The 13,017-nt window shown below is 61.8% G+C and overlaps 1 protein-coding gene across 1 annotated transcript; it reads left to right on the forward strand.

Moving 5' to 3' along the window:
* The first annotated feature begins 414 nt into the window (after positions 1 to 414).
* Positions 415 to 10,169, forward strand: FES (FES proto-oncogene, tyrosine kinase). The gene is made up of 19 exons (XM_046010016.1): positions 415 to 596; positions 1,031 to 1,246; positions 1,465 to 1,638; positions 2,979 to 3,075; positions 3,201 to 3,384; positions 4,703 to 4,840; positions 4,915 to 5,034; positions 5,180 to 5,302; positions 5,442 to 5,628; positions 5,753 to 5,836; positions 6,238 to 6,447; positions 6,713 to 6,835; positions 7,225 to 7,278; positions 7,695 to 7,813; positions 8,120 to 8,214; positions 8,297 to 8,420; positions 8,648 to 8,805; positions 8,899 to 9,021; positions 9,415 to 10,169. Exons 2-19 carry the CDS (start codon positions 1,040 to 1,042, stop codon positions 9,555 to 9,557), a joined length of 2,463 nt encoding a protein of 820 aa, XP_045865972.1. The 5' UTR covers positions 415 to 596; positions 1,031 to 1,039; the 3' UTR covers positions 9,558 to 10,169.
* Positions 10,170 to 13,017: the final 2,848 nt, after the last annotated feature.

Genomic DNA, 13,017 nt, shown 5'->3' on the forward strand with positions numbered 1-13,017 from the left:
CCTTGCTCAGGATCTCCCTGAGCTGTAGGGCTGAGGTCTGCGGTGGGGGACAGGAAGCCCCTGCCTCGGGTAGGGGGGCTGGCCGCCGGCTCCCCAGGACCTGTGCCTGAGAAGGAGGCCTCTCCTCGGGGTTATTTACTTGGAAATTTTATTCACATGTTGGCTGGCGCCTGAGCGCTCCTTGGGGAATCCGATGGGGTGGGGAGGCCTGGAGTAGGCTTCCCCCTTCCCCTTCTGGGCCGCCCTGGCCGGGCGCCAGGCCCCCACCGCGCAGCGGCCGCTTCCCCGCGCTCCCGGGCGCTGCCCAGGCCCTGGGGGCGCCGGCAGGCGGCTCTCCGCGCGGCCATTCTTCCCCGGCCCCCTCCTCCCTTCCGTTTCCGCGGCCGCGCGGCGCGCTGGGCAGGGGGGCCGACAGGCGTTGGGGGCGCCGGCCCTGCCGCCCGCCCCTTCCCCTCGCCGGGCCCGCCCCGGCCGGCCAGCCGAAACCGCGGCAGGAGGAAGCCGAATCAGGAACTGGCCAGGGTCGCCCGGGCCGCAGTCCGGCAGGAGTCGTCCCGGAGGCGTCCTCGGCAGCCCCGGAGCAGCTGCCCGCGCGGGTAACTCCTGCCGCGAGGCCCCGGAGGCGCACGGGGGGCGGGGGGAGGGCAGCGGGGGCCCGGGGTGCGGAGGGGGGACACCCCCGGGCGGGGCGCGCGTGGCACGGCAGGGGCCCGGCTCAGGCTGTGTCTGCCCGAAGCCCGGCGGAGGGTCCGGGGCGCGCGGAGCCCCTGAGAAGGGTGCGGGGTAGGAGGGCCTGGGGAGGGAGGGGTCCCCTGGCGCCATGCCTTGGCCGGAGACTCGGGAAGCAAGGAGGGCCGGGCGTCCCAGGCCAAGTTGCCGTTTTGGACCTATGGCTGCATTTCAGAAGGAGAGGACCTCACCTCCTGACCCGCCGCAGCTCCTCTTCGCAGGGCTGCCACCCGCCTCTCTGGCCGGCCCCTCCATCCTCAGCTGCCGCCTTACCCAGCTGTGGACCCTCCTCTCCCTGCAGGCCGGCGCCATGGGCTTCTCTTCAGAGCTGTGCAGCGCCCAGGGCCACGGGGCCCTGCAGCAGATGCAGGAGGCCGAGCTGCGGCTGCTGGAGGGCATGAGGAAGTGGATGGCCCAGCGGGTCAAGAGCGACAGGGAGTACGCGGGGCTGCTGCACCACATGTCCCTGCAGGACAGTGGGGGCCGGGGCATGAGCCCCAACAGCCCCATCAGCCAGGTGGGGGTTCTGGGGGACCCTAGGCCTCCTCGTCCCCTTCCTGCCTTCGACTGAGGAATTTCGGTGTTGCGGGAAGGGGGGCGGGGGGGACGGGACAGTTCTGCCTGTCTGCCCCCTTCCCTTCCCAGAGCCCACTGGGGAGGGTTGGAGGGTTGGCAGGCCCGGGCCAGGGAGCCATTGGCCCCCACTCCCTGTCTCGCCTGTCCCATGTCGTACAGTCCTGGGCAGAGATCACCAGCCAGACAGAGGGCCTGAGCCGCTTGCTGAGGCAGCACGCGGAGGATCTGAACTCAGGGCCCCTGAGCAAGCTGGGCTTGCTGATCCGGGAGCGGCAGCAGCTGCGCAAGACGTACAGCGAGCAGTGGCAGCAGCTGCAGCAGGACCTCACCAAGGTGGGTCGGTGGCCCTGGGCTCCCCCTGGCCCTGGCTACCCAAAGACCGAGAGTAAATGGGCTGGTTTTGCACAAGAGCCCCTGGATTCACGGGGGAAGTGCAAGTCCCTGACCGCAGCCTGCCCTAGCTTCCGTCGGTCCCTCCTCCCTGCTCCTGGGCTGGTCTGTAGCAAGGCCTGTCTGCATTTTCTATCCCCTGAGCACATGCCGAGCAAAGTGAGTGATCCAGCCACTGCCTGCAGGGCGCGCAGGTCTGTGACCCCCGCCCCTCACTGCCCTGCACCAGCTGGCTCTGGGGCCCGTGAGAGCAGTCTGGGTTGGTCTGTCTGCTGCTGGTCTAGGCGGGCTCCTCGCAAGGCGTCAGAGATACCACAAGCAGCAGTGGGGCCCCCACTGTGGGGACACGGAGGTGCGAAGTCAGCCCACTGGCGTTTGAACCCCACCCTGCTGCTTGGTCTAGAGGTTAAGCGACGGGAGCGGGTTGGAGGCTGCTCGGCCTGCCCGTTCGCAGTGCTGGTCAGCACCCCTGCGCCACACCCCTTCCACCTGTGCCAAACCCAGCCTTCCCACGGACCCACAGCGGCCCCTGCTGGCCACTGTCCACCCACCGGCGGGCTCCCCAGAAGTGCATGGAATTCGGGGGTCAGCCTGCTTTTATGGGGTACTTTTCCTGGAACCCAGCCATGCCCATTTGTTCATTTTCCTGTTACCTGGGGCTGTTACAGACCTATGGTGACAGAGCGGATTCCAACAGAGACCGAGGGAGTGTCTACTGTCTGGCCCTTTAAGAGATTCCTCTCGTCTTTCCTTTAAGTTGTTGTACAGACCACAGACCGGGAAACTAAGATTTAGAGGAAAGGGAGGGAACTTACCCAAAGGATCCCAGTGCATAAACAGGAGAACTGGGATCAGAACTTCGCTCTTGGCCATCCATTGTTCCTGCCACCAGGAACAGAATTTGCAGGAGTTGATGCAAAGTGAAAATGCGGGGCCTCTTGTCAAAAAATTAGGAAGAGTTTCAAGATGGCACCAACAGAGAGTTAAACCAAGCCCTGGCCCCACGTGCCTCCAGGTACCACTTTAGGTCAAGGAGGGCCAGGTGGAGCCTTCCCAGCGCCCCTCTCTGCCTGTCCCAGGCGCCTGCCCTCCCGCCAGCTCCTCTGCTCTTACTTCAGCGGCAGCGTTGTTGGGCCCCCGAGGCCTGCAGGCCCTTCCCGGAGGACAGACAAGGGTGCGCGGCCCACCAGGACTGCAGGACACTTGCAGGGCTTCGCCTCAGGCTGAACTCTCCTGGGCCCCGGGGACCTGTTAGCCCACGCTGGCCCCTCGTCTCTCCCCAGGTCCACAACCAGGACATCGAGAAGCTTAAGAGCCAGTACCGAGTCCTGGCCCGGGACAGCGCCCAGGCCAGACGCAAGTACCAGGAGGCCAGCAAAGGTGTGTGGCTTTCCTTCTTGGGACAGAGGGGATCCCGAGCCAGCCCTGACCCCCCCCCATGGGGGCCTGTCCTTCTGTGCCGTCCCCCACGACCCCTCCCTGCCCACCCCCCTATCCCCCTGCAGACAAGGACCGAGACAAGGCCAAGGACAAGTATGTGCGCAGCCTGTGGAAGCTGTTCGCTCACCACAACCGCTACGTGCTGGGCGTGCGGGCCGCGCAGCTGCACCACCAGCACCACCACCGGCTGCTGCTCCCCGGCCTGCTCCAGTCGCTGCAGGACCTGCACCAGGAGATGGCCTGCATCCTGTAAGCCGCAGCCCCGGCCGCCCCTGCCCCGGCCGCCCCTGCTCCGGCCGCCCCTGCCCCGCCCGAAGCCCCACCGCCAGCCCCAGACGCTGCGACTGCCCCGGGGAGCAGGTGCTGGGCTGAGGTGGAGTCCGCCGGCTGGTGTCTGGGTCGTGCTTCTCCAGGGTCCCTGTTGCAAGGTGCTCTTGTATGAACGGAGCACTACTCTAGGCTCCGGGGTACAGCGGGGAACAACACAGACAAGAGCATCTGTCCTCTAGGGTCCTTCACGGTATTGGAGAGAGAAAAGAGAGTAAGGACAAGGGGCAGCATGTGTGGGGAGGCAGTAAGTGGTCCAGAGAAAGGCAGGGGAGGGGAGGAGGGAGAGCTCTCCAGAGAGTGCTCTGGGAGAGCCTCAGAGATACCCAGGCGAATGGGGGTGGGATGGGGGATGTTTGGAGAAAGACTGGTCTAGAAAGAGGGAAACGCAGGTGCACAGGCTCTGGGGTGGGAGAGTGCCTGAAATCCGGGAGCAGCAGGGCAGCCAGTCCAGGCCAGGCAGAGGGAGGGCAGGGCCAGAGCAGGCCGCGAGGCCGGACAGGTCCAGGTTTGGGGCACTGCCGGGTGATGGAGGGGCCAGCAGGCCTTTGGGGGACTTGGGCGCTGCTGTGTGGAGGAGAGAATTCACGGGGCCAGACGGGGGGCTGTTGCAGCGCCGTCTCCGTGGGCGCACTCCCGAGGTGGAGCTGGGCCGGTTCTTCATGAACCAGAAGTGAGGTGTGAGATGGCGTCCAGGGAAGCTGGAGTTCCCGCTGACTCACGTGGACAGGAAGGAGAGAAACGGGTTTGGGAGACAGGAGTTTGCACTTCAACTCCAGGGATTATGGTGACTCAGGGACGTCCGGCGGGATGTTCGTGTAGGTGCGTGGCCGTGTGAGGCTGCAGCTCCGGGAGGGCCTGGGACTGGACGCATGGGCCAGCAGGGCGTGGGTGCAGGGCCAGCAGCACGGCAGAGCCCAGAGTCCCCCAGCGTGGGGCTGGCGGCCCGGGACGGGTGCACCTGTACTTGCATTTACCGAGCGGTCCACGCGCACCACGCTCTGCATCCCAGCTCTCACTGGGTCCTTATCACAAGGCCCAGCGTCCCCGTAAAACACACCGGGAAGCGGAGATAAGGGAGACATTGAGTAATGTGCCCGTGGTCATTTATCTGGCTGGTGAATGAGAGGGAGGGGGAGGCTCAAGCGCTGGCCCCTCCAGAGCCGGCGTCAGGGGCCCCACGCTGCCCAGCCTGGCCTGGCCCGAGGCCCCACTGACCAGGACTCCTGTCTGAGGGCAGGAAGGAGATCCTGCAGGAGTACCTGGAGATTAGCAGCCTGGTGCAGGACGAGGTGGCGGCCATTCACCTGGAGATGGCTGCAGCGGTCGCCCGCATCCAGCCCGAGGCCGAGTACCAAGGCTTCCTGCGACAGTATGGGTAAGCCCCTCCTTGCTCCTGCCGGGCACCAGGGCTTCTAGCCCGTTCGCTGACGGGGCACTGTCGCCCCAAAGGTCCACACCTGACATCCCGCCCTGTGTCACCTTCGATGAGTCACTGCTGGAGGAGGGCGAGCCGCTGGCCACGGGGGAGCTGCAGCTGAACGAGCTGACCGTGGAGAGCGTGCAGCACACGTGCGTGGGGCCAGGGGCCGGGCTGGGGGAGGGGCGGGGGCAGCGGACGCCGCCTCCGCAGAGCTGCGGCCCGCCAGGCTTGCTCGGCTGCGCGGCGGTGCATCCGAGGGGCCCGGCTCTCACACGGCCCTTCCTTCGCGCACAGGCTGACCTCAGTGACAGATGAACTGGCCGCGGCCACGGAGACGGTGCTCAGCCGGCAGGAGGCGGTCACCCAGCTGCAGCAAGACCTCTGGAATGAGGAGCAGAACACCCATCCCCGGGAGCGGTGAGCGTTTCGCCCACCCACGGCTGGCCCACAGCTGCTTCCTGGCCTGCCCTCCCCCCCCCGCCCCCCACCCGCTGGGTGGACCCGCTGCTGGCGGCTGAGCCCCTCTCCCCTCCCGGCCGCCCCCCACCCCCCACAGGGTGCAGCTGCTGGCCAAGAAGCAGGTGTTGCAGGAGGCGCTGCAGGGGCTGCAGGTGGCTCTGTGCAGCCAGGCCAAGCTACAGGCCCAGCAGGAGCTGCTGCAGGCCACGCTGGAGCAGCTGGGCCCCGGGGAGCCCCCGCCCGTGCTGCTCCTGCAGGACGACCGCCACTCCACGTCGTCCTCGGTGAGCTGCCCGCCACCACCGCCAGCCCTGCCGGCCTCGCCCGCCTGCCCCGGGGCGCGCTCCTCACTTTTGCCCTCCCCCTCCCCAAGCCCGGCCACCCGCTGACGTCTGTCCCTGGCCTCAGGAGCAGGAGCGAGAAGGGGGAAGGACGCCCACCCTGGAGATCCTTAAGAGCCACATCTCGGGAATCTTCCGCCCCAAGTTCTCGGTGAGTGGAGCGCAGCCTGGGCCCACAGCCCTGCCCTTTTCCAAGAGGTGGGCCAGGCCAGGGGGTGTCCGACACGTGCCGCTAAGCTGAGTACAGTGCTGCAGCCTTGGTACCCTCGGCTGTCCCTGCTCCGGGAGTAGTTGGGCAGCGGGGGCCTGGAGGAGAAGGCAGAGCCTGGTTTGAGATCAGCGGGCCTGGGCTCCCCCTCCCAGCTCTGCCTAGAGTGAGCCTGACCCCTGTCGCTGGCTCCCGGGGCTCTAAAGGCATGCAGGGGGTTTGTGAGCACGAGGGACCTATGTGAGAGAGAGAGAGAGACCGCAACTGACCCTTGTCTGTCCTGGTGGCCTCCCCTGGCAAACCGGTGGAATGACCTTTCCTCGCCCACCCCCCATCCCTGCCAGCTCCCTCCACCCCTGCAGCTCGTGCCAGAGGTGCAGAAGCCGCTGCACGAGCAGCTGTGGTACCACGGGGCCATCCCACGGGCAGAGGTGGCTGAGCTGCTGACGCACTCCGGGGACTTCCTGGTGCGGGAGAGTCAGGGCAAGCAGGAGTACGTGCTGTCTGTGCTGTGGGACGGCCAGCCCCGGCACTTCATCATCCAGTCCACCGACGTGAGTGGGGCCTGCCCTCTGGCCTTCCCTGCCTTGCCCCCCGCCCCCCTCCGCGGGGGAATGGCCTTGGGATGGGAGGAACTGGCTGCTACGTCCGCTGCTTCCTTGGCGGAGCTGGAAGGGGCCACAGGGAGCACCCCGTCCGTGCCGCAAGCTCAGGTCTTCAGCGTGGGCGCCCCTGCCAAAGGAGGGCTCCAGGCTTGCAGTGCAGGCGCCCCCCACCCCCCAGAGGAGGCCGTTGACCCTGGGTTCCCCCGCCCCGCAGAACCTATACCGACTGGAAGGGGACGGCTTTCCCAGCATCCCCTTGCTCATCGACCACCAGCTGCGCTCCCAGCAGCCCCTCACCAAGAAGAGTGGTATCGTCCTGAACAGGGCTGTGCCCAAGGTGAGCCTGTGCCCGGCCCCGCCGTGCCACCCAGGCCACACAGCGTCAGAGCAGGAAGGGTTTCCCAGGCTCCTGTCTATATGGGGGTGCAACGTGATTCCGCCCTCCTCGGGGCCAGCTTCCCTCTAGGTTTGGAATCTCAAGGCCGCTCCCATCCCGTGGGACACACGCATACACGCAGAGCCGAGCCTCCCTCCTTCAGGGCAGCTGCCTGGTCCCCAAAGTCATCTAAGTGTGATCCTGAGACTGTCCAACCCCCATTTTTCAGACCAATAAACCGAAGTGCTAAGAAATGAAAAACAGCGTTGGTGGGGGGACGTCCGGTCCCGTGCAGGGCCCAGCACCCATCCCCTCACCGATTTCCGACCCCCCTTCCCCTCCCTCCCCAGGACAAGTGGGTGCTAAACCACGAAGACCTGGTGTTGGGGGAGCAGATCGGACGGGTGAGTTGCGTGTCCTTATTTTCCCTCCCCCACTTCCACCGGCACCCTCCCCCCATGCCTCCTCGCCCCACCCAGGCCCTTTCTCCTCAGGGGCAATACCCATGAGCCATAAAATATCTCCTAAGAGTCAATTCCTTAAGAATCAGAATGGGTTCTCGATCTGAGGGAAAGATCTGGGGGTTTTCTGCGTCACTTCTCCCTGTGAATGTGGCATGTCTGAGGTAACCTTTTCTGCCTATCCCATGCACACCCCCTTGGCTCCCCACCCAGGGGGCAGACGCCTATGGAGCACGGCTGAGCAGTCTGGGCGTGGGGACAGTGAAGGGTGGGTGGGGACAAGATGAGGGCCAGCCCCCGGGAGTGAGGAAGAGGACCCTGGTCTGGGGACAACTGGTAGGAGCCTGGCGCCCTTTCAGGGGAACTTCGGCGAAGTGTTCAGTGGACGCCTGAGGGCCGACAATACTCTGGTGGCCGTGAAGTCTTGTCGGGAGACGCTCCCACCTGACCTCAAGGCCAAGTTTCTGCAGGAAGCGAGGTACATGATAAAGCGATGACCCCACAGTTCCACATACAGGGGGTTCCTCTGTGCATGGCATGAGGTGATGTGTGCTCGGCTTAATCCTCATGCCCCTCACCCCGCACTGCACAGGTGGTATCCCTGCCTAGTGCCAAGGGGTAGAGGCCCAGTGACTCACCTGAGGGCAGGTGTCTGGGTCTGCTGGCCTCACAGGCCATGCTCTCCTTGTCTGCGGCCTTCTCCCGTCCTCCCTCGGGCTCCCTTGGTCTCCCTGGGTCTCCCGGGGCTCCCCGAGCCAGGGTGCTAAGCGGTCCTGCCCCCCAGGATTCTGAAGCAGTACAACCACCCCAACATCGTGCGTCTCATTGGCATCTGCACCCAGAAGCAGCCCATCTACATTGTCATGGAGCTCGTGCAGGGTGAGCGGGGGAACCTGGTCTCCCGCTTTGGGGGGGATGCGGCCGCCCACGGCTCACCAAGTCACCTGCTGCCCACCCCCAGGGGGCGACTTCCTGACCTTCCTGCGGACCGAGGGCACCCGCCTGCGGATGAAGACCCTGCTGCAGATGGTGGGGGACGCGGCCGCGGGCATGGAATACCTGGAGAGCAAGTGCTGCATCCACCGGTGAGGGCTGGGAGGGCCCCGCCACCGCCTAGACCCCATCTCCACCCCCGCACCCCCCAACCCCCGCCCAGGGCAGGCATGGACTCCAGACTTGCCGGCTGCCTGTCCCCCGTAGACCAGGGGCTGGGACTGGTGAGCAGTTCTGTCCAAGGCCGTGCCTGCAGCGCGGGGTTGGGCAGGTGCGGTGGCTGCATGGACATTGTCTCCACGCCCCCGCCCCCACCCAGGGACCTGGCGGCTCGGAACTGCCTGGTGACAGAGAAGAACGTCCTGAAGATCAGTGACTTCGGGATGTCCCGGGAGGAGGCCGATGGGATCTATGCAGCCTCCGGAGGCCTCAGACAAGTCCCGGTGAAGTGGACGGCTCCGGAGGCTCTTAACTACGGTAGCCGGGCCTTCCCCCAGGCGCCCTGGGGCCGGGCCCTCACTGCGGCTGCGCGCGGGGCGCTCACGCCCGCCCCCCTCCCCCCCACCGCAGGACGCTACTCCTCCGAGAGCGACGTGTGGAGCTTCGGGATCCTGCTCTGGGAGGCGTTCAGCCTGGGGGCACCCCCGTACCCCAACCTCAGCAACCAGCAGACGCGGGAGTTTGTGGAAAAGGGTAAGGCGACCCCGCACGGTGGCGGCTTCGGACCCACGCGGTTCTCCCGAGGCTCCGGCTGGGCTCCCCGGGGCCCCCGACCACCCTGAGGGCAGAGCGAGGGTCATCCTGTGGCTGCCACCAGAGGCCCAGCGCTGTCGCGCTAACCTGTCACCGCAAGGGCGGGAGGGCTTCCCGCGTCCCTCCTACGACAAACAATCAGGCCTGCGGAGCCCGCTGCGCGCAGTGGGACCGGGGTCAGGGCCTCTGCGTCCTCGGGGCCCTTGAGGAGTGGCGCCCCGAGAACAGCCCTCTGCGCAAGCAGCTCCCCGTGCTCCGGGAGCACCCCAGGGGCTGCCGGTCCCCTGCCCGCTCCTCACGGCCGCTGCTGCGCCCCCGTGCCTGTCCCCACAGGGGGCCGCCTGCCCTGCCCCGAGCTGTGCCCCGACGCCGTGTTCCGGCTCATGGAGCAGTGCTGGGCCTACGAGCCCGCGCAGCGGCCCGGCTTCAGCGCCATCTCCCAGGAGCTGCAGAGCATCCGGAAGCGGCACCGGTGAGGCCCGCCCGGCTCCCGCCTGCGGCCTGTGCGCCAGCCCGGACGTCCAACCCTGCGGCTCCGCTCCCGGGGCCCGTCGCCTCCTCCCCGGCCCGACCCCGGCCCCTGCCCGCTCCGTGCTGCCGGCAGCCGCGCAGCTCCAGTCGGTCGGCCCGTCCCGGCGGAGATAATAAAACCACTTGTGCCCACTGAGTGCTCTTGGCATGTGCACCCCTCCCGAGGGCAGGCCTCAGGAGGAGGAGGCGGGGGGCCCGTGCTGTGGGGAAGGGGGGGGACCGGCGGTGTCCGTGGGTCACAACTGACGTGGTCCGTAGCCCCTGGATGTGAGACACGGGGGAGAGGGAGACCGTCTACCGGCTTCTGGCGGTGGCGGTGTCCTTCCTGAAGGAGGCCTGCGGGGAGAGGAGCAGAACTGGGGGGACAGTGGGGAGTTTGGAGACCCGCTTCTGAGAGGCGTGTGGGGATTTAGGTGTGACACAGAAGTCTAGAAGCCTCGGGTGGGCCTGTGGTTCAGTGGGTTAAGCGTCTCCCTTGGACTCAGGTCATAATTCCCAGGGTCTGGGGATGGAGCCCCACATGCTTCTCCCTCTGCCCCCCCCCCTGCTGTGCTCTCTCTCTGACAAATAAATAAAATAAAATAAAGAAGTCTAGAAGCCCAGATGGAGGCAAAGGCTGGCCACTGACGTTGGAAAGTCACTAGCTGACAAATGTCAGAGTAGCTGACATGATGATATATATGTGTGACAGTCATAGGAGACTCAGGGGAGAGGCGAGGGGAGTCGGGGAAAGCGAGTCTCCCTAAAAGGGGGCTGGGGTGACTGAAGAGAGAGAACATGCTTCCCAGGGAGCTCATCCATCAAGACAAGTCTACTGAGCAACGGGGTCGCAGAGTGGGGAGCTCTCACCTCCTCCTCTAGGTCCATAAAGACCCCCGAAATCTATAAAATCATCAGAAACTTTCCTAGCAGCACCAGAGAAGGGCACGAAGACAAAGAGGTATGAACAAACTGAAAAACAGAAACCGGGAAGGATCTCTCGCTCCCAAGAACAAGGCAACAAGAACTTGGAGGTAAAATGGCCTTCCCTTGAGAAAGCTGAGGAAGTAGTTCAGGTCTATTTTTGACAGAGATAAAAACACTGTAACTTGTGTAAACAAGAGGAAATCAAGTTAGAGTGTGATTAAGAAAAAATACTAAGAAAAAATACTAAGAAGTCTTTATCATCAGAAGTGATAAAAAGCAGAACCAAGGGACTTCTGTTTTCTGGGTAGGATGTGGTAGGTGGGTCTCCACAGACCACTACTCCCATTGCAACAGCTGGGAGGAAATGACATGGAAATCATTTTTATTTTATTTTTCTAATTTTTAAAAATATTAAAAATATTTAAATATCTTTATTTAAATATTTAAAATATTTTTAAAATATTTTATTTATTTATTTTTAAGAAAGAGAAGGGCACCTGGGTGGCTCAGTGGGTTAAAGCCTCTGCCTTTGGCTCAGGTCATGATCCCAGGGTCCTGGGATCAAGCCCCACATTGGGCTCTCTGCTCAGCGGGGAGCCTGCTCCCCACCCCCCACCCCCCACCCCCCACCCCCGCCTGCCTCTCTGCCTACTTGTGATCTCTGTCTGTCAAATAAATAAATAAAATCTTTTAAAAAAATAAAAAGGAAGGAAAGAGAGAGAGAGAGCGTGCACAAGCAGAGGGAGGGGGAGAAGCAGACTCCCTGCTGAGTAGGGAGCCTGATGCGAGGCTCGATCCCAGGACCCTGGAATCATGACCTAAGCCAAAGGCAGACACTTAATGGACTGAGCCAGCCAGGTGCCCTGAAAATTATCATTTTTTAAAGAGAATGAGGAGTGGTGGAAGGAATAAGGACCAGATGAACAAAATTTCCAGGGGGAAAGATACCTTCCGAGGTGCACTGATGATAGATGATTATTTTCTTCTCCCAGACATTTGTTGATTTGGGGCATCTCCAGTTGAGCAACATTGCCCCGAGCAGGGAGTCTCTACTGGGAAAAAAAGAAACGAACGGTTTGTGGTTCTTGCAAGGACTGTGTCGTGGGTTGGGCACTAGAGGAGCCTGGAAAGCCAAGCCAGTTTTCCCCATGGAACAATTGCTGAATTCTGGAGCACTGCGGCCAGCTGAGTAGTGGCTGGGCTCGAAGGGCAAATCCCACGGTCTTGCAGTGTTTAAAGACGTGGGGGCTAAAATAATGACTGCCCCCACCTCAAAATACTGGCCAGATTTTGAACCTGGGTGGTTTGGGAGGCTAAAGAGCTAACCTCAGAATTTCAGAAGAGAATTTGAAGGACTAGAGCAGTAGGGGCTGGCCAGGCTTTCAACCCCAAATCCAAGAGGGTCACTCTTAAGGGACAGGGACAATCCAGAAAAAGATTGAATTTTACCAGAACTGTAGCTCTGCCCCAAATCCTCTCAGTGCCTAATTACATTGAAGTGACTGGCTCCCCTGGGATGGAGGGTAAGGGAGAAGAATAACATAGTCTGAAGTCCTACCGTTTTTTTTTTCCTTTTTGAAGATTATTATATATTTTTTATTTTAATTCTAATGTAGTTAATATAGTATTAAATTAGCTTCAGGTATACAATATAGTGATTTAACAATTGTATATATTACTCGTTGCTCATAAATATACCCTTCTTTTATACCCCACATCAGAAATGATAAAACATGCACAAAAGGGGATAGAAAATGGGGCCTATGAACAGGAGAAAAAAAGAAACAATAGAAGCAGATCCACCGGGGCGCCTGGGTGGCTCAGTGGGTTAAGCCGCTGCCTTCAGCTCGGGTCGTGATCTCGGGGTCCTGGGATCGAGTCCCGCATCGGGCTCTCTGCTCCGCGGGGAGCCTGCTTCCCTCTCTCTCTCTCTCTGCCTGCCTCTCTATCTACTTGTGATCTCTCTCTGTCAAATAAATAAAAAATAAAAATCTTAAAAAAAAAAAAAAAAGAAGCAGATCCACCGATGATCCAGACATTGGAGCTGGCAGACAAGGACTTAAAAATAACTATGGTTAATAGTTATTAACTATTTGTGAACTTGAAGATGGATTAATAGGAGGTATCTAATCTGAGGTATAGGGAGAGAAAAAAATAATAGAAAAAGCAGGGACAGCTGGGTGGCTCAGTCGGTTAAGCATCTGACTCTTGGTTTCAGCCCCGGGGGTGATCTCAGGGTCCCAGAATGGAGCCCTGTGTTGAACTCTGTGCTCAGCAGGGAGTCTGCTTGAGGATTCTTTCTCCTTCTCTGTCTGCCCTTCCTGTGCCCCACATTCTCTCTAAAATAAATTAAAAAAAAAAAAACAAAAACAAAAAACGAGAAAGGGGAGCCTAAGAAACACACGAGATTCCTGTATATGAGTGATGGAAATTCCAGAAGGAGAGAGAGGTTAGGGCCGGAATAAACCGGAAATGACCCAAATGTCTCTCTAGCAATAA

This window comes from Meles meles, chromosome 6 (assembly GCF_922984935.1).
Source record: "Meles meles chromosome 6, mMelMel3.1 paternal haplotype, whole genome shotgun sequence".
Classification (NCBI taxonomy): Eukaryota; Metazoa; Chordata; class Mammalia; order Carnivora; family Mustelidae; genus Meles; species Meles meles.